The 27803-nt window shown below is 48.0% G+C and overlaps 1 protein-coding gene across 3 annotated transcripts in view; it reads right to left on the minus strand.

Moving 5' to 3' along the window:
* Positions 1 to 487: 487 nt before the first annotated feature.
* The window catches only part of LOC117002114 (immunoglobulin superfamily DCC subclass member 4-like), an 87250-nt gene continuing 59934 nt past the window's right edge, over positions 488 to 27803 (minus strand). The window contains exons 6-21 of one of the 3 annotated variants that reach the window (XM_033070940.1): positions 27120 to 27275; positions 26175 to 26585; positions 25329 to 25493; positions 24266 to 24403; positions 22668 to 22838; positions 21876 to 22109; positions 17561 to 17668; positions 17106 to 17289; positions 16337 to 16464; positions 15966 to 16136; positions 15327 to 15464; positions 14760 to 14865; positions 13662 to 13896; positions 6644 to 6808; positions 4083 to 5096; positions 488 to 3512 (exon numbers count right to left, since the gene is read on the minus strand). In XM_033070940.1, coding sequence (XP_032926831.1) covers positions 4554 to 5096; positions 6644 to 6808; positions 13662 to 13896; positions 14760 to 14865; positions 15327 to 15464; positions 15966 to 16136; positions 16337 to 16464; positions 17106 to 17289; positions 17561 to 17668; positions 21876 to 22109; positions 22668 to 22838; positions 24266 to 24403; positions 25329 to 25493; positions 26175 to 26585; positions 27120 to 27275 — 3053 coding nt within the window. In that variant the 3' untranslated portion in view covers positions 488 to 3512; positions 4083 to 4553. Of the gene's footprint in view, positions 3513 to 4082; positions 5097 to 6643; positions 6809 to 13661; positions 13897 to 14759; positions 14866 to 15326; positions 15465 to 15965; positions 16137 to 16336; positions 16465 to 17105; positions 17290 to 17560; positions 17669 to 21875; positions 22110 to 22667; positions 22842 to 24265; positions 24404 to 25328; positions 25494 to 26174; positions 26586 to 27119; positions 27276 to 27803 lie in introns of all 3 variants that reach the window. The other 2 variants (XM_033070939.1, XM_033070938.1) reach the window with 2 other exon arrangements.

Consider the following 27803-nt stretch of genomic DNA (forward strand, 5'->3'; position numbering starts at 1 on the left):
ATAATGGAAACTATGTACTGAAGTAGGGAATGCATCCCAGGAAGGAGGGAGATGCATGGGAGGTTAACAGTGTGTCCTTGGGCACCTCTCACCAATCCCACTGGACACAAGCCCAGAGTGCCATCCAAGAGAACTCTCACCACTCATTTGCTAGATGCCTCTGCTTATTTTGCCCATTAAAAAATTCCCCAGCAAGATGAAGCATGAAACTGGACAAATATTTTTTTCTTATAGCGATCAGTTCAAAACTCAGAGAGGAGCAAACATCCAGAAATGAATCCAAACTCTGCTCATGTCTGAAATTCCAGAAGAATCCCTAAGGAACCAGGTACTCACTATCATCTCACAATCCCAGCCTTCATGGTGATGAGCTCTGGTACTGAACTGGTGTGAGCAGGAATCCTGCATGCTGCTCCCATCACTGCTTCTGCCAGCGAGGTACAGCCTCACACAGCTGGAACAGACTGAATTGTGAGATAAATTCCACTCTTTTTAAAAAACATTTTATTAATAACCCATTAGTTAAGGAATATAAGGACAAAGTCTTCTTACACTTTAACACTAAAGAGTATTTGTGGAGTAAGAACAGTTTCTGAAGAAAGAAAGTTATAATAAGTACAGCATGGAACCAAACACAGACACAACCTTCAAACAAGATCAAGTTCTGGTTACACATCTTTATGCACTGTGCAGAAAATGAAATTTAACTTGAAAATACAAGCAAGGGAATACAGTAACAGAAGTAGATGGTAGATTTCTGCTGGCTAAACACTTCTTTTCTAACAAAAGTATTGATTAGAAAAGACACAATGATTCCTTCAAACACCTATTACTAATGAGATCAAAACCATATACAGTGTTCTAGTAAAATGGTTGTTTTCTTACACAGCAATATTTCATGGGCTGATTGTTAGCTAGTAATGTAAAAAAAATCTCAAACTCTAAATTAGAAGTTATCTCATTTGAACTATTTAAACCAGAACTTTGCTGCCTGTTAAGTAAGAATCAAGTCAACAAAAAGCTGATAGAGGTTTTTATCTGAATTGCATGTTTCATGTAACAAGAAATGAAAAGAAATAAAAGGATGAGAATTGTGACTCTCACAGCAGCATAGGGAATATACAGCTGCGTAGCCAAACAGTAACATTAATACTAGAAAATTATACCAGTGAGACAAACCTGACATTTTAACAATGTAAAACAATATACACCAGCAAAAAGTTGAACAGCAATTGAAAGGAAGAAAATGGAGAAAGGAGCCTGGTGTGCAGGAACAGATATTAAGCATGATAGGTAATTAAAGGTATCAACAGTTTGTGTGCCTGTGAGAAATCTGCAAGAAAGCTACTTATTTCATTATAAAAAAATATATGCACTGGTTGTTTCAGCTTTACACATCAAATGTGTGTTATGTGTCTTCTTTGATTCACTTCCAGCTGAGACTCAAAGGTCCCTGCATGTTCAGGGCAGGGGGGGCCTGGGGCACAGCTGAGCTGGACAAGGACACCCAGCACTGAGTGGATGTGTGTTTGTCCCGGGACAGCTTTGGGGCTGCTGGGCACTGGTGACCTCTTGGCTCCAAGGGAACTGTTTGGATTTCTGCAACTGAGGTCTGGCCTACGAGCCCATGGCCACCACAGTTCTTGGACAGCCAAACACTTCCAGCTTCACACCCTGGTACAGTGTAATGAGATCAGAACTTAAGGTGACAAAAAGTATTTTGGGGATGCATGAACAAAATTGTGGGCTGCTGCATCTCCCCAAAGCTCTCTGAGCTTGTAATGATTGTGGTGGTTTGGTGGTTGGCCCGAAGTGATCTAGGGAATGGTGCCCCACTGTGCCTGCTTGTGTGGGCTGCAGTGACAGGCAGGGACAGCCTTCAGGCAGCTCAGGGCTGTAGGACTGCTGAAGGCTGTACAGGCAAAGCAGAGGGTGCATGCACAAGGAAGCGCCCCCAAAACTGTGTCACACTCCTACATCAGCCTCTGTCCCCTTCCTTTCCCCTGGAGGGAAAGTGGCAGTGGCAATGTGCTTGTGCAGGGCCTGTTCTGTCACTGAGGAAGGGCAAAGGCTCTGCATGGAACTATCTGGGACCTGAGGGCACCTGCACAGTGTCCCCCTGTTCTCTGCAGCGAGTGCCCGGCCTTGCCCAGTTGGAGGGTTTGCAGCTGTGTGACTGCATCCGCTCCCAGAGAACTGAGAACTGCCCTTATTGCCTGCAATAACACTTCACTGTCTTATCTGTAACCCTGCTAAGGCATGAGTTTCAAAGTCTTGTGGCAGTGGGTTCTGGAGGTTATTTACACACTTCCTCTGCCCAGTTATGTTTCCTTGCCTTTCTACCTCCTCGCTCCAGCAGCACACACATAAACTCCTGCCTTCACCTGCTCACTGGCACTGGTTTCCAGTCTCTGTCCCACAGCATCCCAGAGTCATGGCTTTCAGAGTGTGGAACAGCATTTCTGAGACTCCTCAAGACACCAAGCAGCAGCTGGAGAAACAGAGCAATCACAATGAAATCCAGCTGGTTACCAGAACAACGTGTCATACTGGGAGGAGATGTTCCTGCTGGGGAGAGGTGGAAGCTCCAACATCCTTCCCATCAGGGTACATGGAGGCTTGCAGGTTCTCATCTGCTGAAGAGCTGCAGGTCAAAGGGTTGCAGGGTGCTGGTGAAGTAAGGTTCTCCATGCTGCAAGCAGTGGTACACCTCCACCAGTCATCACCAGGAAAAACAGAATCTAAGGTCTCTTACAGGATCTCAAGTTGGCACACAGCTTCCCCATATAACCTGGGGAGAATTTTAGTAAGAAAAGATGAAGGTGGGCATCTTTTCCTTCACTTTTTAAACAAATGGTGAGATGTCTGAATCCTCCAGGAAGGCAGAACATTTACCAAACACCCATGAACAGAATTACTGATCCTTGTTAACTCCAAGCAGCTGGTCCAATCTCATAGCATTTGCAGTCAAACCCTGCAGGTCTGGAGGACAGAGACAGGCTAAAAAAAGTAGAGAAAAGTCCACCCCCAGCAGGGCCAGGCTGAGAGACATATCAGCAGTAAGCAAACAGCATCAGCAGGAAGAGTCACTGGATGATTTTTAAGCCAGATTGACTGGTATGAGACCAAAAATTTCATTTTTATTTTAAAACTCTGGTGGTACTCTGCTCGTCAAAAAAAATCCACCCAAAAGCACTTTGGCCAGGACTATCAGAAGTGACTGGAAAATGTCACTTGTTCATCCAAGGCTTTCAGCAAGTCCACTGCTTGCAGAAGGCTGAGTGCTGCTCTCTAAATCAAAACCATCTGAGATGTCTCCACATGGGCACTCAAAGGAAAAGAAATACATGCCCCCAGAATCACAGGTTACTTTTGCAACTGCTGGTTCTTCTTTCTATTTGTTAGTACAAGCTTGTTGAGGAAAGATGGATCGACATCCTGCCAGCTAAAGCAGTGTCCTTTGGCAGCTGCAGCAAAACACAATCCTACAGAGAGACACAACCCAACTCTGGCTGTAGGGAAGGCGTCAAGAAACAAAGCAAGAGAGACATCAGATCTGCAGCACTATGTGTTAAAGAAAAGTCAACAACCAGTGCAAAAATATTCTTTAGAAAAAAGGCAGTATAAGAATAAGTTAAAACCTATAATGGACTATAACAAATGAGTAGATCTACTGCATTTTTTTTTCTCCAACAGACATGAGGTAGTTGTGTTGTTAGGGAGGAAAAATAAAGAAAGAGAGAAGTAGTAAAAATGCTACTCTATACCACACACTACTCCACTTTATAAAATTAAATAATATAAAGATGTTCCAAGGAAATAAAAATACATGTTGTACATTAAAAGGACAGATGTGTACCTAAAATATTAGGTACAAGAACCTACATAAAACAAAGCCCAGGCTGGTGAAAAGACCCAGACACTGCAGAAGGTTCTATATAGTACAAGTTGTTAGAGGCACTCCTAGAGTGTGTAATAAAAGGCCACTACATCAGCCTGTTAGTAGTAGTTACTGTGGTAGCACACACAGAGAGCCTGGTAATCCTTCTAACCACGGGAGGGCAGAAAAGGCTGGTGCTTACAGCTCACTGCCTTTGTTTCCAGGGCTTCCACCCCCTCCTGGGACTCCTGTGCCAGAATTCATCCCAGTGCTGCCAGGCAGTCAGCAGTGCCTGGGCACTCCCTGGGGAAGAGGCGGTTGGGAAGGATCCCTCGGTGCACTCTGCCACCTCCCAGCGTTACAGGACGTGGTGCCAGTCCCCTCGAGGGCTGTGCTGAAGTGCCAGCCCCAGCCCAGTGCACAAGGCTCTGCTCCATGGTGGTTCTGTGGCAGACTTTGGCAGATGGTTCAGTCCTGCTCCCACCAACACCCAGTTCCTCATCAGCTTCAGTGGCAGGAAGAGGGGCCCTTACCAACCCCCCTGGCTTCCCAAAGCCTCTGAAGAGCTGACAGCTCCAAGCCCTGCTCTGCTGAGATGCTGCACCTGCCCAGCTCCTGCCAGGGACAGGCTCTCCTCGTGCTTCAGCTCTGCTGTGATCAAAACCAGATCAGTTCATTCTCTGTGACTGGGGACACATGCCATGTTCTCAGCTGCTGAGGATGGACTGGTTAATCCAGAGTTACTACAGAGCAGGGCCTCCTCAGGTGCCATGGAAAACAAGTGGCACTTGACTGGCTGCACATCACTCCTGCCTTCCTGGATGGAGTCTGAATCTCCACTCTCCCCTGAATCCAGACTTTCTCCATGCCTGTGGAAGCCATTGGTGAGCCCACGGATGCAAACAGCCTCTGGTGTGTCAGTCTTTGTGTCTGTGTCGGTACAGAGCAGCTCAGCCTGGGCCTGAGCCTCCAAATTGTCTGTGCAGTCCACCAGCACCTGGCCAGTGTCCTGCTGGGAACTGGGAGAGATGGGAAGAGCCAGCTCTGCCAAGGGGGGCTCTCCAGGCTCCTGCTCCTCCATTTGTGTCTCTTCACTCTCCAGGATGTGCAGCTGGGAGTCGTAGTCTCTGTCAGAGGCTGAAAAATCAGAATGGACAATGACCTCTGCTTCTACTTGGTGGAGGCTGGCTGGCAGGTGGCTTTTCTTTGCTTCATTCTGTTATCAAATAGGGGAGAAATAAAAAAAAAAAAAAAGGTAAAGTGAAATTCAAATAATTGAGGCTGTGACCACACCAAGCACTACAATATATTTATTTTTAATCCCACTGAGTGCAATGAGATGTATATATGCCTCTATTAAGCATTATCTTGATATGTTTTTCAGGACTTGGGTCTTAAGAAGCAACTCAAATCACCTCAGGATCATTATTTTTATTTTACATTTGAGAAAGTTAAGTCCCAAGGGACCAAGGTGATTTGCTCACAGTTTCTTGGCAGGCTGGAACAACCATTCCTCCAAGTCTCTGTCAAAGACCACAATTTTCAACTCTCACCAGACTGTTTCCATATTAAGGGCCAGATTTTTAGAGGTTGAATGGGCAGCACTGTAGCAAACTGGCTTCTGAGATGGACAAAAGGGCTCCCTTCACTTTCCTCATTTAATTTTGGGTAGACATCACAAAGTGTGTGTTCCTTAAAGCCCTGGTCACAGCCTGCAAAAGTCTGGGTACATTCAAGAAAAGAGTAGGCTCTGCTCCACAGTGCTTAAGTGGAGTTCAGGCTACAGATCTCCACAAATCTGGCTGACAAGCAGGTCATTTTGAGAGATTATCACTCAATAATTTACCAGACAAATTATTGCAGAAGCTGACAAAGGCAATCAACGCTCAGATTGTGGGCTGAGTGTGATGTAGCAGCAAGAAGACAATTCAGAGTATGGCAGTGATATCCCACGTGTAATTTGCACTCTCTGTTGAAGCCAACTTTGAGCATCATTTACATATTTTAACACTTTTCTCTTTTGTTGACAAACTCTGATGGGTAAGCTGTGCTATAAATGCTGCCCTGTAATTGGGCTGTAAAACATTGTCTTAACTCTATCCACAATGTTAATTACATCCTGTGTATAATTGATTTTCACACCACTGTCTAGGAAGGAAACATAGGTAGGTTATTTACAAGTATTTGCTGGGGAGGGGGGAATGAACTTTTTCAAAGAATAACCAAAGAATCTTCTGGTACAGAGTCAGCCTGAGCAGGTGTCAGCTTGCTTTGCTAAGACAGTGACACAGATGCACACTCTCCCAAACACAGGAGTGCATATTTATTCCAGTGCAATATCAGAAATAGGATTTCCTCCCAGAACAAGTGCAGTGAAAATTGCTCTGCCCTATCTGGAGAAGGGAGTTTAAATCAACCCTTGATCTTTGACTCCTTTTACAGCCAAAAATGCAATCCCTCTGTCAGGCAAGCACGCTGTAGATCTTAATGACTGTGCTGAGCACTGCAGCTCCTAACTCACTCAGGCTGATTGCTGCACAGCCACAGCAAAGACTCCAAGCAGATTGCTGGTGCCTGGCACCAGGTCCTCAGGAACCAGAACTGTCACAATTCTGCTGAAAACTGAGCTTCTGATCCCACCTGGCCATCACCAGATGAACAAGCCCACAAAAAGGGGCTGCAAAAAGGAGAAAGGGAGATGGAGAACATAAATGGAAAACCCACATGAGAACACACAATCAATAAAGCACCAAAGACACCCACCATCACAGCATCATAAACCAGAGCTTGTAAGAGAAGCTTCTGCCCTGCACTGGAGGGGAGCTTCAGTGACCCATTGACAGCAGAGAGAGGCTCTTTGGTGTTGGTATCCCCATATCTGGTGATGCTGTTTGTCCAGGCCTGGTTGACCGATTTATTCCATGAAGACTGCAAGAGAAAAGTGGCAGGAGAAAAGATGCAGTTATCAAAGACATGGATTCTTATCCTCATACACCTGAAATGAGAACCAGCTTGAAAAAGGAAAGTGCAAGTTGGGAAAATAGCATATATGTGGGTGACACTTCTGATAGCATCAAAATAAAAATGCTCAGCAATGGACTCACGCAGTCCCTGCCTTAGGACTGGCTTTATTGCTGTTAAGATGGGCTGATGCAGAGCATAGGGATAAAAGATGCCAGATGGTTCACAACTGGTTGCATAAGGGGCTTTCCACTGATTCTCAAATTGTGAGGCCAGTGGGTAAATGATGGCACAGACATCATTTAGAGGTGCACTGGAATCAACTCCCTGCAAAGCTGCAACAGCCCAGAGCAGAACGAGCCTACTGAAAAATACCACAGAGCTGGGAAATCTGGAGCTGAGTGACCACAGCCTTTGCTTTGGCACAAGCAGTGCTCCACAGCACAGAGAAGGAGCCTCACCCACGGGTGAGGGCAGTGCCCTGGGTGCCCCAGTAAGAGCTGGACATTCTGTTAAACTGCTCACTCTGCAGCACAGACAGGAGCTCCTGCTCCAAGCCAGGACTTGGGAAAACATTCTGCCATTCCTCATCAACACAGAGGCACAAAATTGGGGGCCTTAATTTTTTTTTTATTTTTTTTTTTACAACAGACCACCTAGCAATTCTTTGCTCAGCTTTAAATCCCCTGGGCAACCAGTGTTACCTTGTTTGTAGATCTAATTAAATTATACGGGCTGAACGCAATTTGTTCTGGGTTCTTTCAGCTTCCCCTTGCAATAAACTGGTGAATGCACACCTCTGTGTATGGCAAATGTGTGTCTTTAAGAGCAGAAGTTATTTAACAGCTCAGACTATTAGTTCACAGGCAGAAAAGTGTTTTCTTTCCAGGTTTTGATTTTATTGGGATGTCCTGCGTGTACCTGAGCTGAGCATTGCTAGTACTCACATAAGTGTACACATACACACAGAGCTCAGATTCAAGGACCACACAGGCCCATTATCTCTGCCTTGTTCCACAGATGCTACACATTGTGTGGGTACAAGAGAGGCTGATGCAGAGAAGAGGAGAAAATCCTGACCTGACAACAGTGAGAACAGAACACTGGTGGTGTGAGCACCATGGGTGTGTGGGGTAAAGACACCATGCACATCTGTTCAAACCCACTGACCCTCTATTGCTCACTGCCAGCAACACAGCCCAGGTTCCTGCCCTGCATATGGGGCTGCTCCTTAGGCCAAATCTATTCCAGCATCCTCCAACATAGCGTGAGTCCAGCTGAGACAGCGAGGAGATTTCTGACATCAGCCTGACCTTGGCTGAGTCATTTGACCTCCTTGTGCCTCGGTCCATCTGGCTGAAAATTAGGTAGAAATACACGACCAGATGTTGTATGTGAGCCAGACATTCCTAAGTCAGCTATTTAGCAAGAAGCAAATGCTACCTCGTGCTGCCAGGGCTGGCAGAAGGACACTGAAGCGCTCGGGTATGCGCTGAGGGCGGCCAGAGCTGCTCCCAAGCCCCTTGTCCACCCTCACCCAGGCACCCAAATGCCTCAACACCTTGTGGGAGGAAGGGCCATGTTACATCCCAGCACCACCCCAAGTCACAGGAGCTTTGCTACTGCCTCAGGAACAAATTTTTAGCAAACAAATAGTGAAAGGCCTCATTGATATGCCAACACCCTGCAGAACAGGGATGTCCACGCTCAGCGCTGTGGCTATCAAACATTTGCTAATTTAGATGTGGATGCTTGAGGCAATGTCTTTTCCATTTCTCTCTCTGTAATCCTCAACAATATATTCTGAGCCAAAAGCCTTCCCTAATTGCTCTGTTTCTAAGTGGACAATCATTAAACTACGCTTTAATAGCGAGAAATCAACCAAGCGATCACAGAGAGCGCGCAATAAGGAAAATCTCCACGTGCGAGTGCTCAAGGAGCGTGTTCAATTTGCTTCTGCTGCCATCTGAAAGGCTTTCTGCAGCTCCATCCCTGACTGATGGCTTCTGTGCCTCTTCCAAGGAACATACGTTACTGAGCAAATAGTGCCTGGAAATTTCAGCGCTGAAGCTACACAAATCTGCACACATGCACCAAATGTGTGTCCTGTTCGAGATGCCTGCGTGCGTATTTGCCATCAGAGAGATCTGAGCATCGTACGCAGACACACACACAGAGCAAACTCGAAAACCTTCTTGCAGGCATCTTGTGAATACCAAAAAACGTGGAAAGAAACAGGCAGCTCTACTGCAATCCCCCATGGACCATCTGTTAGCGGAAATGTCAATCTGCCATGTTTACATAGGTTTTGATGACTCTGGGAACAGCCTGTTCAGCTCTGGCTGAAATTGGCTGCAACGAAGAACAAACTTGTTTTGTACCAGTTTGCAACTTTCAACAAACAGAAAAAACCATCAGCCACACAACATGGCCTGTGTCCCACATGTTGTTCGAGCACATTATGTTTGAGAGGGGAAAAAAAAAGCAAAAGACAAACCCCTCTTGGGGCTTAGTCTCTAAGGTTGGGCAGCAGCAATTAACTCTAGGACTGTTTTCATCACAGACCTGAAGAAATCTTGTGTGCCTGAAAGTTTCACTGCTTTTTTAAGCAGCATTTTTTGGTGTAATAAACGATACTGTTTCTTTTTACTCAAGGGGAGCTAGTGGGTGGCTGAAGGAAGGAAATATTCTCTTGGTTTTTACAACACAGTAATGAAGGCAAGGAGCAAGGCGTGTCAGTCTAATACTAATATAAAGAGGGGAAAATCTCTTTGTCAGTTCACTGCAAACACAAGAATGAAAACTAATAAAAACATCTTCCAATAAAAGACATTTCCATTACAGCTAAATCCTTATCAAAGCAAACAAGCCTTTTCATTTTAGCCTTTTTATAGAAACTCCAACTGGTAAAAACGTGCCTAGATCGTGTTACCTTCTCAGTGACAAGTCATGATTTCATGCAAATATATGAGCTGAGAATGAACACATAGCAAAAGTTCAACTTAAAACCTTCCCTGTTTTTTCAGGATGGTTATTTAAAGTAGCTTGAAGTCCTGTGCAAAACAGGGCTGGGGATGTTTCAGAAGTGCCCAGCTTTGGAGAGGGGAGCAGCAGAGAGAAAGGGTTCGCTGGTGAACAGCAGCGAGTGGGAAAGCTCCGTGTCACGTAAACACTGCGACATCCCTGCCTGCAGCTGGGCTGCAACACAGCACAGACCTCTCCCCACAGACCAGGAGTCTCTGCTTGCTGGCACCAGGAGCACAGCTCTCGCCTGAAGCTTCTCAGAAAACACTGGGACTTCTTTTCCACGCAGAAAAATTTCAACACAAGGATGACAAACAACCTGGGTAGATCCAAGTTCCCTGATGTGTTACAACTTCTGCTCTCCAAGTCACAGGGATGCTTCGTGGGAAATGCAGTCCTGTGGGAAGGAGGCCCACAGGGAAGGAGAAGGGCAGCAAGCAAGGAAGGCTCCAGCTCACAAGAACAACAACAGCAAACATTTCCAAACCAAAATGCTTGGGTTTGGCTTCATTCAATGAAAAGCTCAAGTCTTCCATGGAAAGCAGATGCTTTTTAACATTCTCCCCCACCCTTTAAATTGCTTGGCCCACAAGCAGCAGTGACAGAGATGTCTGGAGCAGAGCCATTTTATCATCCTCAGTCCATCTGTCAGAGGAGACAGAGCTGCATCCCCACAGCCCATGCACGACTGTGTCATTTATAAAAGGGCTACTGAGGGCATCAGTCCGGGGGTGCTTGCAAGGGGAAGAGAGTAGGAGAGGAAAATCACTTGTCAGTGGATTTAGAAATCCTTGTGTGTGACCACTGGAAACACATAAAGGAAGGAAAATGAACTACTGAATGGCCAATTGTACTCCTGCCTAATGGAGCTGTGAGCATCCAGAGGGGTCCCATGCCCACACCTTGGCTGCAGTAGCACCTTGGTGTCCTGCAGGCAGGGACAGGGGGTCCAGGAGGCTCCTCTGGGACTGTCCCACCTTCCACTTGCACCATCCTGCACCTCCAGCACTATGTGTAACAGCTCAGGAAGAATCACAGCCCTAAATTTGAAGGAAATTATGATCTTGACCTGAAAATGACCAAGGGGACATCTCACAATCCTTGCCCACAATTTGTAGCAGGAATCAGTTCAAACCTCAGAGTTTGTAAAGACTTCCTGCCCTCAGTGAGTTTTCCTGTAAAATGACATTCACTCACTTCTGACTCCATATGGCATGGGGACAGTCCCTTCTTTGTGTTTATCTAATGTGGAGCATCCAATCTCCACTGGAACCTCAGGCTGCCACAAGAATAAAACCAATAAAGAATAATCCATGGAATGGTAAGTAATTGAGGCAGCATGGGAACACCTGCAGGCACAGAGCAGCCAGTGCCAGTGCCAACCAGCCAACAGAAGCCAGGTTTCAGGAGTGTAACCTGAAGACAGAGGGACAAGCAGGCACCTGGAGGTCACAGCTACACAAACCTGCCCAGCAGTGCCAGCAGCCTCAGCCCAAGGGTCTGCCCCAGCCAACATCCCCAGCTCTGTGGTGACATGATATGCTGCTCAACAAAAGGGATCCTTGAGGCATTTCTCACTCCCTTTCTTCAGTGAATAGGATTGCAAGTCACAGTATCCAACCTAGAACACCCTGGGGAGCTTCCCCTTGCCAGTCTGGACAGGAATTTCCTTCCACAATGAATTTTTCTTTCCTGTGGTTCTCTTGCATTCCTTGCCATGGATTTTCACAGCCCCAACTTCACACAGCACGAAAGAAGAAAAGAGGAGGCAACAAAGGCAGCTGGTCACTGCAGGGTGCAAAGCTCCCACAGCACTGTTCCAGGCAGGGTCCCTGGGGGTTTCCAGCTTCAATGGATGCTGGAGGAAGCAATTTGCAGCACACAGGACACCACACCCACTCCACAGCCTGTGGAGCACAGCATTTTGTGTACAAGCAGGGACACACACACACTCACAGCTGCTCCTGGCTTGGTTTACATCCACTGTGGGCACCAGGCATGTGTGCAGCACTCCAGCCATGCACCTGAGACCTGCCCAAGCCCCTGACTGCCCAGCCAGGTAACATCACATCACCATCCAGACACGGGGCCTCTCGGCCACTGCAGCATAAAGGGCGTTTCTTGGCCACATTATTTTCACACTTGATTATACAGGTCAGAGTACAGCAAGGAAGCAGTGGTGCTCAGGTGGCACTCCAGCAGGACGGGGCAGTGCAGGGAGCAGGGTGTGCTGTGTGGGAGCACATCTCCCTCCAGTGCCCGCTCCCAGCAACAACAGCCTGTTGCTCCCGGCCAGCACTCCGTGTCCTTCACCTGCCAGGTCACCCTCCTGGTCGGCACGGGTGACAACGCTGCTCTCCGGGTGGCTGCTTCCCAGTGACCCTTGCTTCCCTAGCCACATTCATTAAAAAAGAAAAAATCCTCAGTGAATTTATCTCTCAGTGGTTGTTCCCCACCCAATTACAGAAACCCTTCAGCCAGACCTGTCCATCTCCTCCAAAGCTGTGCTCTGTGACTGTAGCTCTGCTGCTGGGCACTGCCCACTCTGAGGGCCCCAAGTTCTCAGGCTGAGCCCCACGTGGCCTGGCCCTGGCACTGCCCTCTCCAGCCCCACTCTGCACACATTCAAATCTTGGTGTAAGCCCTTGCAGGCAGGATTGCTGCTCTGGAAAAGAGATCTGAATATGCTGCCCCCAGAAAGGCCTCACAAAGAAGGGAACTTCCCCCACCATGACCTGTTCTCAGGGGTAAGTCCCCATCACTGAAAACATTTGTTCCTTATTTAACTGAAAGAGCTGTAGGAAATTCCTCACACTCTTCGGCTTGGATCCAGACAAGCAGCCACATTCCACCAAAATCCATAGATGTGGCTTGGCTGCAAACAAACAGCCTCTCCTTCAGCTGAGCACTGATCTGCCACAGCACGCAGGGATGGCCTCAGCTCATGGGGCTGGTACAGCCAGCACAACACTCTGTGTTTCAAAAAATCCCACCTGCACTGCCTCTAGCAGCATGGGCAGGGCTCCTGGTCAGCCAGGTACCTGAACTCACCTTCCCTGCAGTGACACACAAGTGCATCCTTGATACAAACGTCAAATCCCACATGCTCACAATGCATTTGTTTTACTGAACCTCCTAATTGCTTTACATGCTCTCCCAGGGCTACAAAGAGAGACATAAACAGATTAACTAAATTAGGCCAATTAAAGGTTCCCTAATGGAATGAAATGTTTCAGGCAAGCTTGAAAGAGGAAATGGGCAGGGAGGAATGAAAGACAATGCAGTGTCACGCAAACCGAGCAGGGCAGGAAAAGACCACTTCAAAAAATAAGGTTCACAAAAACCCCACAATTTCACCTCTTGTTTATCTTCAAGAGTATTCCAGTGAACACTCTATTTATGGAGACAGCTCCTTTTAGTCCAAGCAAAAGAGAATCCTGGAAGGCCACGTGTCTGCTCTAGACATCACGCTTCCTCCCACCATCCATATGCCACAGCAGCATGAATACCACAGCTTTGTGCAGCACCAAGTTTGGCAGCAGCTTCTCAGATTGAGGGGTCACTGTCCCAGGAGATGAAAAGGGGTGGTAGATGCACAGGGATCCCAAATTAGATCCAACAGCCAAGGCTGAGCCAGTCCAGTTTTACAGAGAGGGGAAATGTGTGACTGCCCAACAGCAGCCTGCAGCCAAGACTTGCAGCAGTGCAGGGCCAGGACAGGATCCCACCCTGGCTTCCCAGCAGCCACACACCAAACAAAGGTGGGAGCCCAGTCACTGCATGCACAGGTCATTACCTTTCTCTTCCCATGGAAGATGTCCTCAGGGAGGCTGGTGTGGATGAGGCTGTGCACTTCTGCCAGCTCTGTGATGTCCCCCAGGGGCACGGGCGCATCCTCTGGGAGTGGGGACATGAGTGACTCGAGCTCATGTGAGTCCAAGGTGGCACTGGGAGAGGCCACCCCTTGCCTGCTCCGGTGGTAGTACATGTGGTTGCCAGCAGCCTGGGAATCCAGGCCTGGCAGGGCCTCCCTGAGGGAAAACAAGCAAGAGTTGACATCTCAGCAGGTGACTAGTGCCCTGCCACTCCTGGGGATATTGTTTATCACCACATCCCACTGGAACACCTTTCACTGCAGGTGTGTCTCTGCACCACCTTGGTTAATGCCAAAGCTCAGACAAATCCTGCTGTGGGATGCAAGGCTGTCCCTCTGCCAGCAAACCCCAAGGGATATACCACTAGTCCCAGCACAAGCAGGTGCTCACACACCCTGGTCCATGGGGAGCTGTGTCACTCCTGTCACCTCTGCTTTTCAGGTTAGAGGTGCAGCAGGACAGGAAAGTTTAGTGGCCACGTTAGGACGAGGCTTCAGAAGCTGTTGGCCTAGCCCTGAGATCTGCTGTGAGCTCAAAGCTCTTATGAACAACTGAGCTGTGTTCTGCTCATGGTCTTTCCAAATGCTTGTGGCTGGATTCAGACCCCTGGGACAGCAGAGGGCTTTGGGCTGTATCCAGCCCTCCTTAAACCAGCCTGTCACTCACTGGGAAGTCTTTCATCATTTTCCCAGATGAAAGTTAAACTATTTCCAAACATCCTTAGAGCTGTCCAACCTCAGAATCAACATACTAGACACAGGTAATAAACTGGTTCTTCCTCCTCCTTTTTCTGAAAAAAACCTCTACTAGTCTAAGAAGGCAAATTGAAGAGAAACTACTGAAAAAATAAATCAGTGAAAATATTATACTAAATATACTCTTTATTCATCCACAGATCCAAGCTGTGCATTAATTGTTCCCTACACCACATCCCAAGCAGCCTAGCTGAACAGGGGATGCAGCTCACAGCGTTTTTGTCTCCTTCCACAGCAGCCTCCCTCACCTGAGGTGCCACCCACCTGTGCTTGCTGTTCCGGAAGCTGGCACACATACAGAAGAGAATGCAGAGCAGCCCCAGGCACACCCCCACGATGATCCCTGTCACAGAGTGGATATCCAGGACATCTAGGAGGGGAAGGAATGACAGACACATTATTTCAGCACAGAAGCACCACCAGCTGTACTAAACCAAACACGTTTAAAAGGCCCTTCTAACCCAACTGTTCTGTGGTTCTGATTCTACACATCAGCAATAAAATTCCTTGGGAGTGACAATTTAGAACAACTTAAAGCAAACTGGCATCTATGTAAATTCATCAATGTCATGCTACAGCAAGATGCAGGTTGCATGTGCCCTTCCAGAGGAACCAGGATGGGGAAGAGATGAAGTTTGGCTGTGGGATGGGTTCTGGAGCTGCACATCTGAGGGCTCTGCTGTGATCCTCTGCACTGCCTTGCAGAGAATCCTACCTCACATCCTACACAGCGACAGCAGCAATTGCTTGGCAAGCAGAAATGTCACTGCTGACAAATCAGTCTCCAGCAATGCAATTCCCTTCTGCCCTGGGGTAAGGAGGAGTTCATACCAGACAGCTTCTCCCGGAGGGTGTGCACATCCTTCACGTTGGAATAGGGACCAGATCCCACCACTGTCTTTGCTCCCATCTTGAAGAAGTATCTGGTATCACTTTCCAGGCCATGCACTTCAGTGCTGAAAATATTTCCTGACCAAAAGCAAATAAAAAAGATTTAAAATGTTCTGTTTCAAGAGTATTCAGAGGCTACAGCAAAGCAGCTGTGGAATTGCAGGACCCTCAGAAGTGAGGGATTTTGTGACATTTTTGTGCATTTCACACACCTCTTCAGTAATAATGAACATCCTGCTTATAGACCCAACAATACAGACTGCTTGTGTTACTGCTGGCACACATTTTTCTAGGAATTACTGACTGCCATGCTGCATCTGTGGGATATTTCCTGGATGATAATAATGGCTGTTTCAGCCCCAGACATGTATGATTTCATGTCTCTCAGTACCATGTCCCTGGACTCTCCGCTATGACCAGGTCCAGCATATGCTTCAAGAAAACTGCCAGGATGAGCTCTTGAATATTTGTCTGTGTGCAAAGTGAGGCAGAAATCAGGGCAGCAGGTCTGAGCAGAGACAGAGACAGAAAAGGAGGCAGAAGGACCATGGGCCATTAGAGTACCTGAAGAAGGCTCACCTTCTCGTGTCAGCAAGGTCCACATGTCATCTGGCTGGGTGTTGTTGGCATTGTACAGGATGAGATACTCCACAATGATGCCATTGGGCTCCACAGGTGGGCACCAGTGCACCTGCACAGCGTAGGGGTTGAGAGGGTGCAGCCTCAGGTCAGATGGAGGAGTGGAGGGGCCTGCCAGAGACAAAGACCCAGCCTGAGCAGCAGGAAGAGGAGCAGAGCATTCCCCCCTAGAGGGCTTCCCAGCCTGTACTCAAAGTCATCAGAGCTTCAGGGGGCTATGAGATCACATCTCTCAGAGGGATTAGGAGGGATGTGATAGAGACTCAAGGAAAGCCAGGAGAAATGAGGATGTGGTTGCCATCAACACTCACGGTCAGGCAGGGTGAAGCGCTCCACCACGCTGCCGAAGGGCCCGTCAATGCCAACCCCGTTGGACTGCACAGCAAACTCATACCTGGTGTAGGGCTTCAGCCCACTAATGAGAATGTCTTCATCTGAGCTGGAGAGAGAGAGGACACAGCACAAGGTCATGAACACCTGAGGGTTCTCCCATGCCACCCTGACACATCACCAGGAGCACCCTAAGAGATTATCCTAACTCTGACAGCGTTTGATTTTCCACCTAAAGCTCCATCTCCTGCAGCCATGTGAATGCAAGAACACTCAGCTCCCAGGGACAGAGCAAAATAGTTCCCAGTCTCCAGGACCATTTCTGATGTACTTGCAGGGAAAAGGGGAAAACAGCCTGGTTAGAGACTAAAAATGGGCACAAGTATTCAGATGTAAAATATATCCCTAAATTATCAAAACTGCTTAAACTCTAGCAATTTATAGACCAAACTTGTGAGGACCATCTCAAAAATCATGAATGCATAACTGTACCTGGCCACGTTGTTAATAAGTGTGTAAGGTCCAATCACAGCAAAAAATATGCAGAGACCAGTAAATGATTCCTTGGTACTCAAGTCAAGTGCCACTGCCACATTTCAGCAGTTCTGAACATTATGAGTGACCAGGGCAGATATTCCCAGCGTATGAAACACCCAGGATTTTGTTAAGTTCTGGAAATTCCACGCAACTCCCTCCTGCCCTGTGTTCATTCCTGCCGTGAACACCCCATGGCAGATGAGCCCTCTTTACCTGGTGTAGTATGTCACAAGAGAGGCGTTTTTCAGGCCCCAGGGGCTGAAGCGCACGGTGTAGTTGACAATTTTGACTGTTGTGAAGTCAGGCTTCTTCCAGCGGAGCCAGATGGAAGTTGAGCTGTTGGACTCTGCATAGACTTGGACTGGAGGCAGTGGAGGCCCCTTCTGCACAGGGGGATCTGTGGTGCAGCACAAGAAGAGATGTGGAGGTGTAATGACAGTAATGCCACTCACACCCAGCAGAACAGCCCTAATGAGAACGGGGATATTTTGCTCCTTTCTCTCTTTCCCAATTCCTCCAATGCATTTTGCAAAAACTGTCAAAGGAAGTTCCCTTATGTTATGACCTTCCCTATATTGGTATTGTCCTTTATGAAGTTCATCCTCTGTAATCCCTCTGAAGCCACATGCCAAGCAGAAGAGACACAACAACTGAAGGGCATTTCTCACCTACTGCTGTTGCAGGAGCCTTTTCTGTTTTGCCTTTCCAAACTGCTGCGTACCCATCTTCGTGCTTATTGAATGCCACCAGCTTCACCTCATACAGTTTCCCAGGAGCTGGAAAAATCAATCAGGGTTTGCCTTGGGTTATTTTGGTCACCAACCCTCCCTAGTCAGATACATTTTCTTTGATCCCACCAGCTTTCCTCACCATCCAAGAAAGTAGCTTGAACATAATAAATACATTTTTGTTACCTTATACCAAAGTAAATATCACCTAATACCTGAATTACAGCAGGGAGTCCCCCTTCCATTTACAGGCTCCCCACACACAAACACTGTCTCACAGCTGGTGCATGTTACCAGCACAGCTGCTCTTTGGTTCTCTATTTTGACAGAAATTATCAGCAGGAAATGGACTTGCCCCAGCCCTCAAGGGCTGACCACTGTCCTGGCCTCCAGCACATCTACTCAGGATCTCCAGATCTTCCTTCCTTACAAACCACTGAAGAAACCTACACATGCTGACTCCCCTCTCCACCATGGAAGTGACTGCACTGCACTGTTTATTCCTGAGGAGTGAGGACATTCTCTCCTCCCCCCAAAATGTACCTCCTGTTTCCGAAGTCCTTTCTGATTTATTCACTGCTGTGAGGATCTTCCTTCCAGCAAGTCCTCAAACGCCCTGTTAAGTCACTGGCAGCCTTTGTTGTATGGTGTCTATTTTGCCTCCACAGTAGAGCTTCCCAATTTGCAAATACAAAAACAACAATGCACAGAAAACCCACACCAAAAACCTGAGAGTCCTCACTGCGTGCTCCTCCCATCAGAGAGCCTGTGGGGAATCTCAAACTGAGCTGCAGGACAGGGCTCTCTGACTCCAAGCACTGCTGCCCTGCTCCAAAATCCACTTCCCTCTTTCCTCCAGCCTTTCATCAGCTGCTTCATTTTTAATGGAGATGTTTAATCAAAGAAACAACTTGGGAGATACAAAGTTCTCAAAGAAGACACTCCCTGCAGCTGCCAGCCCCCTCAGGAGCTCAGCTAGAGCAGTCCACGCTGCCTTTTGTTGCCTTGGCTGCAGCACATTGATGAAGTTTGTTAATTTGGGACATGCCTCTTCATTCCCTGCCCTCACAGATCACTGCTCTCTTTGCCAGACAACGTAAGCAAAATGAAACCTTTCTTATTGATGCCAATTTTATTATTACTGCCCTGATTACACTCCCAGAGGCTGATGGTACCAATTACCAAAGGCTTTCTCTGCTCACAACACATGCTCACGCACAGAATATAAAAACAGTTCAGCCACGTTTTTGTCCCCCAAAGAATCCCAAAAGCAAACAGAGTTTTGTCTGCCTCCAAGACAGCCTGATCTGCATTTCCACACTCTCCAGCCACAGAAAAATGTTTTAAGTGCACACAAGGGGGATAAAGCCAAAGGGTACTCAACCCCCAAAGGCCTGGGACCACAGGCTCAGTGGAACAAAGAACCCCCAGCCCATCTCCTGCCAGCACCACATTCTCCTCCTGCCTGAGCCTTGGGCTGGGCTTCACTGGGACACGAGCACATCATGGACAGTGTGATCCAAAACAATGAGGAAAAGCTCCCAGATGTGATGCAGCTGTGGGCAGCTCCTGTTGGAGAATGGAGTGAAGGAAAGGACAAGTGCTCTGTCTCCATCCCTGGGCAGGATCAATACAGCAGCTGCTTACACGTGATTCCAGGGGAGCTCAACTGCAAGATCAAGCACCTCACATCCTGAAAATAGGAGTATTTGGGATTTCTCAGTCAGAGGATTGGCTTCAATTTTTATACACAGGCCCAGATGTTCAAGCTCTTAGAACAGGCAGACATAAAACTCTATCAAGCTGTCAAGAAGCTGGTAGGCAGCATGAAAACAGATGTATTTTGCTGCATTCCATCATACATTAAATATAAGCAGAATAATCTAGTCCAGATCATTTCAAATCACTAATCTGGATGGCTGCATAATATATCCAATATGCTAAATATGTTGCTTCACTCAGCATTTCAAGGTGTTCATGTTGGCCAGGTGCCAGAAGCAATACTTTCCTTTAAGTAGGAAAACACCCTGATTTCCAGAGAGTTACTTCCAGAGGAATGCAATCTGCTTTCATGGGAATGTGGAAGACAGCATCAGATCCCTGCCATTTATTTTTCACATAAATTATGGCCCTGGTAGTTGCACCTCAGTACAGAGAGTAAGTACTACAACATTGATGGAAGTCACTAAGAATTTCTCAGGGAAAGCCCCTCCTGGTGATTCAGGAAAAGGTTCTTCTGATTTTGTGGACTCATGAAATTGCTGGATTTCCTGTGTGCCCTTGACCAGCTGCTCACCTCTCTCACAGGACTGCAGCACACACCTCTCAGATAAGACACAAGGTACCATTAGTGATACCATTCTAAGGAGACACAGTTTGCTCCACGAGATGGGAGAAGTCTTCTATTTTAGGCCACACCTCAAACCAAGGCAAGGGACTTCAGTGACACTACAGAGCTGTGGAGCCAAGGGACATGTAACAACCACTCTGGACCTTGCCTGCACTGACATGAACACAGCACATCTGAGTTCAGCCTGGTACACCCAGTGCCCAGCCTGGGATTTCCTGACACCACTGCAAACAACACAACAGGCTTCCTAGAGAGAAGGTCAATGCCCCAAGCCTGTCAGCATTTAAAAGACATTTGAACAGAATTTGCTTTCATTTTTGGTCAACACTGAGGTACCCAGGCAGTTGGACTCAATGACTCTTGGAGATAATCCTAAGAGACAGTGTTGGGTATTTGTTTTTACAGAGGGATCTTAGTGCTGTGCTTTCCAGGCAGACATCCCTGATCTGGGAAACCCCCCAGCTAATTCCCCAAATCACATGAGGGCTGCCAGCCCTTCCTGGGACCACTGCCCCCTCTCTCTACAAGCAGCAGCCCTAAGTACTGGCAGTTCTGCACCATAAAACTAAACCCTTCTAAATCCCAACCACTCCTCTTGGTTTCATGTGCAGACCCCCTCCCTCCCTCAGCACAGCCAGATTCCTGACCCTTCCTTCACTGCACACGTGCAGCAGCACATCATTCACCAGCACAAGGGGAGCAGAGGGAACATCCTGGGCTGGGAGAAACCCGAGCCTGCGCTCCTGACACAGCCCCAGCCCAATCATACGGAAACCATTAGGGCTTGACGGATGCCCAAATTCAAGGAAGTAATTACAGAAGAACAAGCAGCCTTCTCAACATCATCGTGCCAGAGCATTTGGAACCAATTCAGCCCACTCCCAGCCCCTGCACTGACTGACTTGCCAGTGGTTGGAGCAGCGTGTGATGATGTTCACATGTGGTTTCCTCTGTGCATTAATTACAGACCTAAATTCTTCAGAGAAACTCATCACTGTTAACACTCTCAGAGGCAAGATGGCTGTGACAGAGCTGGGAACCCCACTTAGAGATGACAGTCCTTCCAGGTGCTGCAGCCTGACCTTTACACTGTGCATAACATACATGCTACAAGTGTAAAGATGAACCAGCACGACAGACATGAGCCCTACAGTCTCCACTCACTGGGCAGTAACAGGTGAAGTATAAAGTGGGGAGTGGAAGGACTCTAGGAAGCAGAAAGCCTCTTTCAAGGATGCATCTGTCATGACTCTCCTCTCTCTCCATCCTGTATCAATGGGCAAATCAATTAATTATACAATCAGATGTTAGGAACACAACCCCTTGTGGGAAATGCCAAGCACTGTGACCCAGGCAGGCAGGTCTTACTGCTGCTCAGATCTTCTCCAGTCATGGACACTCACTCTTCCATCCCTTTTCCCTTGGTGGGAGATGGAGGAGAATACTGGGCTAAAATTAGTGTGCTGTGAATTATCCCATCGCAGCATTTTAATACAGAGAGATTTCAAACAGCATGCAATTCTGGAGCTCCTTAGGAACAGGCAGGAAAGGAGAGATCATTGTCCTGACTGGAGATTTCAATCTTGGCACTCTTTATGGTGACACAATAAAAACACTAATTAATTAAGAACCACTTATTAGCATATACTAAGTATACTGGTAACTTGGTCAAAATCCCTGCTAAATTTGCATTAGAAATTTCTGTGGTTTAAACTCTGCTCGACACAAGCCTCAAGAGCCTCACTCCAGAAAGGATTTTGGATGATCTTAAAACACCTCAGGAAGTCTGGACCTATGTATCTCCATGCAAACAACTGAGCCTCTTGGGAGCATCCTGGGATGCTACAAAGTGCAAGAGAGAGGCCCTGGGTTTCACCAAGTGCTAGGAAAATGCAGCCAGCTAACCTAGTCGAGTCAGCTCGTACTGCTTCACTTTCTTCTTTAGTTTTATGGGTCCTACATCCCAGCTCTCATCTTCAGCACCATCCAAAGGGCTCTCATCACTGGACTCCTCTGGGCCCACCTCTCTGTAGTAGAGTTTGTAGCCAGATATCTGGGCATGGTTTGCTGGGGGCTGCCACGTTATCAGGAGAGATTCCATCTTCGCTCGGACTTTTAGTTCTGTCGGGGCAAATGGAACTGGAAGAAGAAGAAAAGAGAAAAAGATTGAGCCATATGTCTCCATTGCCCTGGTCTACTGAATCCTCTCAGTTCTCAGTAGTGAGGAAAGAGTATGAGGAAAAGTCTGTCCTGAGTGGGGTGTCTCCACTCCCTGACAGTGGAGAGTGGGACAGTCACACTCTACCACTGACTTTCCCAGCTGGGTGAAACAGGAAACAACGATGTCACAAAGCCACTGTGGGGGTTTCTCAGTGTATTCTGAGATTTCACCATTGCTGGAGTCTGGCATGGGCTTGGCTCTCTTTGGCAGAATTGTCTATTCACTCCCAAATGTCATAACATTGGGATCTGGAGTTCTATTTGTTTTATTTGTATTTTTTTTAAAGAACTTTCACAGCTGCACATGGAAGGTGCAAAGCCCCACTGCCCAGGCAAGCAGTGAGATGTACAGGGGCTGCTGAGCAGCAAGGTAAAGGTCTGACCAATGGTTGTTAATTCCCAAAGGAAAGCAAGTATCTCTGAAAATGAAGTTCCCCACAGCCTGTCCCAAATCCCAGGCACTCCCCAGCCTCCTACCATGTGTCTGGTTGTCTCTGTCAGGAGTGCGGTGCTGGGTCCACTCGGAGGGGGCCCCGTAGCCCACGCTGGTGCTGGCTGCAATCCGAACCTTGTACACCTTGTTGGGATGGAGCGAGTACAGCGTGATCTGGGTCTCATTTCCACCCACTTCGATGGAGGTGACCTGATCTGCTGGAACCAAGGGGACACCACTGCAAACAGGGATTTCCCAGCCAAAGGGAAGTACAGCTGAGCAGCCACAAGCTTTGTTACCCCCCTCGTGATCTGCACGCCCTGGGCTGCCTTGGTTTTGCCCAGAGCAGTCTTAAACCACCAGAAAAAAACTGTAAGGCTGGGCAGAGCTGATATTCTGACTGACAACTCCTTTCATCACATTCCAAACTGCAGGTTGCCTTTAGCACCAGGGAGCCTGCCCAGAGGGAGCTGTCAGAAACCTTGCTCTGATGATGTGATGGTGGAACATGAGCACAGCTAATGGGAGCTGATAGCATGTTTCAGTGCTTCTCACTGCTGTATTTAGATCCTCACCTTAATGTGAACCAGAACTGTCCAGCAGCCCTGCTTTCTGCAAAATTCACACCCTCATCCACACCAGACAGAGGTTTTACTGCTCCCTCTTCAGCCCACCCAAGTTCATAAGAGAGGTGACAGGAAATTTAAACTGAGAATAGCCTGGGATTTTCACTGTATCAGCTAACTGGTTTTGCTGAAGATTCATGTGGCCTGTTTAGACTATACAGAGGTCTTGATTTCAGCTTCCCTTGGTGTTAACTCAGCCAGGAGCACTGTCCCTGCTATGTAACAGCATATTGCTGAGTGTGATCCCTGGATTCCAAGTGTTTCCAAGGTTTTATGATGCCACTGAGCCATGTGCAGGCTGAAGGCAAAAGAACCAGAGCCAGGAGTCACAGCACACACTACTAATCCAGTTCAAATACATGGGAACATGTCCAGCACCTCATCACACTCGCCATCCTTCTCTCAGGAAGAATCATGACCCTGGGAAGTGAGAAGCTGCAGAGTTTTGACAGTTTTAAGAGCAAATACCCAGAAGGATTTGCAAAGCAAGCACACATGGAATTGGAACAGCCACATCCAGCAGAGGTAAATGTTACCAATGAACCCTGCTTAGCATGTGTGACAGTCTAAATAAAATCAGATAGAACTCAGCAACAGAGCAACACAACCTGGCCAGGGTATTTGGGTTTTTTCCACAAGGATCACTTTGATTAGACTCCATTTTAAGGAAATTGAAAGCATTTACCCCTCTTCCCTAAGCAGCATAACATTCTTCCCCCAAAACAGTGCAGGTGGCAGCGAAGGGCTGCTCATGCAGACATTCCTGGGACAGCACAAACATGGGTCAGCAATTCTCCTGGGGACACAGTGCCTCCATGATCACAGGAAAAGGCACCTTGAGATGGCGTGAGGTAGCACTGCCATGACCACCAGACAGAGCCAGGCTGTGAAAGGGTTCTCTTCCCTTGGGTAAAAAGGGTTCCTTTATTTTCAGCCTTGCACACCTCCCCCCCCATATCACAGGCTGTTAACACCACTAGAGCAGACAAGTCACCTCCAAATGGTGTTTCCCTCACCTTCCTTGAGGGTGCAGTAGTCGATCTTGTACTTGGTTATCTTGCCATTACTCAGCTCGGGAGGAGGAGGCAGCCAGGTCACACGGATGTCACCAGGAGTCATGCTCGACAGGGACAGCTGAGGGGCTGCACTGGGAACTGGGTAAACAACCATGAGAAGTCAGCAAAGACCAGAGCAAGATCTCAGCACATCTCTGCCAGCTCTCTGAGCTGGTTGGAGGCCACTACCTTGGCTCTGCCACAGCCACTTGTGACTTGGTGTCTGTCCTGGGGGAACCAACACCCCACAGCCCTTCAGGGGTGTCTGGGGAGAGACTGATACAGCCTGCTGGCCCCAGGGACCCAAACTGGGCAGTGACACACCCCAGCTCTCAGCTTGTACTGTATTGTGGAGCACAAAGGAGACAAAAGCAAATGGCTCACTCTAAACTGCAAGCCTGGGAATCCTCATTCCCCTGAGAACCACAGCTCTGGGCTGCAGGCAGCTTTCAGGCTTTCAACTCAGCTTTTCAGGCTTCAGACACACACATTGGACCATGCAGGTCACCATGTCAGGAGCATTAAAAGCACATAAAGCACATGAGGTCTGCCAAAACCATCTCTGCTTGCCTCTGTCCTGCAGCCTGTTGAAAGCTGTGCATGGCCTCCCGTTGGGCAGCTGTGCTTCTGGCACTCTGCCTTTACTGCTCACAAAATGCTATGTGATAAATGGCAAAATCAACACAAACTATTGGCTCTTAAGGGGTCTGACCTCAAGGCTGCTCCCACCCCTACAAATTGCAATAGATGTTTCTTCTGAGTTGAAATCCAGTCTGGCCCAGAGTAAAACTTAGAGAAATATCACATGGGTTAGGTGAAAGCCCTTAGGAGCTCACTACAATTCCCAAAGGATTCTCATGGGCCCCACCATCAGCTGGGTTATTTTCACCCAAGCTGATGATGACACCAGGGTGCAGGTTTAGGTTTCTAGGAGCTGCTACTTCCTCTGTAGCACATTCAGTGCTCACCATGAACCAGGCCAAGAACATTTCCTAGGCACCAGTACCCATCTGATTGAACGCACCATCCTCCAGGGTCTGGACAACGATGGAAGAGGACGTCCGGCTGGCCCCGAGCTGCGAATATGCAACCACGTAGAACACATAGTTGGTGTTTGGTTCCAGATCCTTGACTTGCAGCTCAGTTGTGTCATTATTGACAGCAAACTGGTATTCCACATTATCTGTTCCTAGAGCCAAGGAAACACTGATCAGCAGGTCAGTGAACTGCCATAACACTCCTGAAAAAACCACTTAATTCACTAAAATCACTTTAAAAATCACTATATCCTCTACAATTTCCCCAGCAACTACACAGCCTCATATATGAGTTTTTTGGGCAGAAACTCCAATGCCTCAACGTTAATGTCTCCATTTGGACTCAAACTCTTTAATCCACGCTGAAGCAGCTGCAGTTACCAGTTTAACTTTCAGAGGAGCTCTGGCAACAGTTCAGCAGGAGCATTGGCTTGCTGGCTTTTTGGGAAGACAGACCCCAAGAGACCCAGTGCCTCACTTCAGATTCTGCCTGTGGATAATTTAGTGATTCCCCCTGTACACAATGCAGCTGGTTAATATCACTATTAATAATCATACTTTTACATATAAAATCAATATGTATAAAATCAGCAGCGCCTGGTCCCATAGAACCCAGACAACTCAGCTATATGGACACACTACTGCCAATAAAGAAGTCAGAATATGTTGGCTAACCCACAGACACTGTCACCAGCTGATACCAACTCCAGAAGAAACTCCTTTACCTGCAATGAAAAGGGAATTGCCTCACACTTGTCACTAGCTGGGGAAGAATGTCAACCTGTGCCTTGTACCTTTGACAGAGCTGTGCTGCTCAGGGAGGTGACACATACCCACAGCTCGCTGGTAGTGCAGGGAGAAGCCGATGATCTGCTCGCTGTTGTGCTCCGGCCGCTCCCAGGACACCAGCACGGTGCTGCTGGAGAGGGACACGGCCGAGACCTTCTTGGGAGCGCTGGGCAGACCCTCCCGCACGATCACCGAGAGCTTGGCCGTGGCACAGGCCATGCCCAGGCTGTTCTCAGCCACACACTGGTAGTAGCCAGCATCCTCCAGGCCGATCTGGTTGATGACGAGGCTGCCGCTGCTCTGCACCTTCACGCGCCCGTTGGAGAGGATGGGCTCCCCGTTCTTCAGCCAGTGGATGGTGGGGGTTGGCTCTCCTTCTGCCTTGCACACAAACCTGGCCGTGCTGGCTCGGGTGCGGGAGATGGTTTCAGGAGCCTGGGAGATGCTGGGAGTAGCTGGGAGGAGAGAGGACAAATTAATGCAGGAAGGAGGAGGAAAAGATAGCAAAGCAAATCCCTTCTCCTCCCCACTCGGTGCTATGTTTTATTCAGTAGCAGCTTTGCTTACAAGATGGGATTTGCCAGGCAGACTCTAGAGGCTTAATTTAGACTCTGTCCAAAAGGAAAAATAAATTCTGTATCAATCATGTGCTGCGTTCCCTGATCCTAGGCTGTTCTCCCTGCTGGCTTCCAGGATACTGAAAGTTAATTGCTGGTAGAGATTTCCAAGGGGGAACCCTGGAGAACAAGAATAAGGCATAAAACGCTTCAGTAAATACCAGGAACTAAACCCCAAATTAAAGAGGTGACACTCCCACTGAGAGCTATCCCAACTCAGGCCTCCTGGCTCTAACTTTTACCCATTTTACCAGCTCCCATTTTACCCAGCAAGGGCCACAAACCCTTGGGGGTCTCCTGGACGTTGATCCATGGAATCCACAGCAAGCTGGTCAGCATTTGTGGCTGAGAATTTGCCTGCTCTGTACTCACCGAGGATGCGGAGCTCAGCCGCGGCGGTGACGAACTGCCGGGTCTGGGGTTTGTTGGCTCGGCAGACGTACACCCCGGAGTGATGGGGCTGGCTGGAAGGAATGAGCAGATTTGTCCGGCCCAGCACAATCACATCTGTGGAAATGGACTTTCCATCTGCAGGAAGAAACGTGCACAAATTTGGGAGGGAGCTCCAGGCTGACCTTTATGAGGGCTTGTAAACAATGCCAGGATTGCAGCTGGGGAGTGGAGTGACCCCCAAATCCTTAATTCCAGCCAAGAGGAAGATTCCTGCTGGGACACTCCTCAGTGCTTGATAGCCAGCTCAAGGCAACATTAACTCAAGGTTTAGTTTGGCCTGTAATAATCCAACTGGTTTGATCAAAACAGTCTCTGATACCTAGGGCATGCCTGCAATGAGAGCCCCAGGAAGAGCACATTGAAGGGAAAGTTGTGCTGACCCCATCACAAGCACAGACACCTCTTCCCCTCGCTTGTTCATGCAATGTCAGCAAGACTGTTGAATCACTGACAATCCAGGGATTCCTTCTCCCCTCCTCTGTGTCCTGGATGTGAACCCAAGTTTACTGAGCTTCCTGATCCACTCCTTGTCCATAGCTTGGCTGTGAGGTGTCACAAAGACACGTGGTGCTCCCTGGGACTCTGGTGTCTATGTCAGAGACA

Source organism: Catharus ustulatus, chromosome 12 (genome assembly GCF_009819885.2).
Source record: "Catharus ustulatus isolate bCatUst1 chromosome 12, bCatUst1.pri.v2, whole genome shotgun sequence".
NCBI classification, from domain to species: domain Eukaryota; kingdom Metazoa; phylum Chordata; class Aves; order Passeriformes; family Turdidae; genus Catharus; species Catharus ustulatus.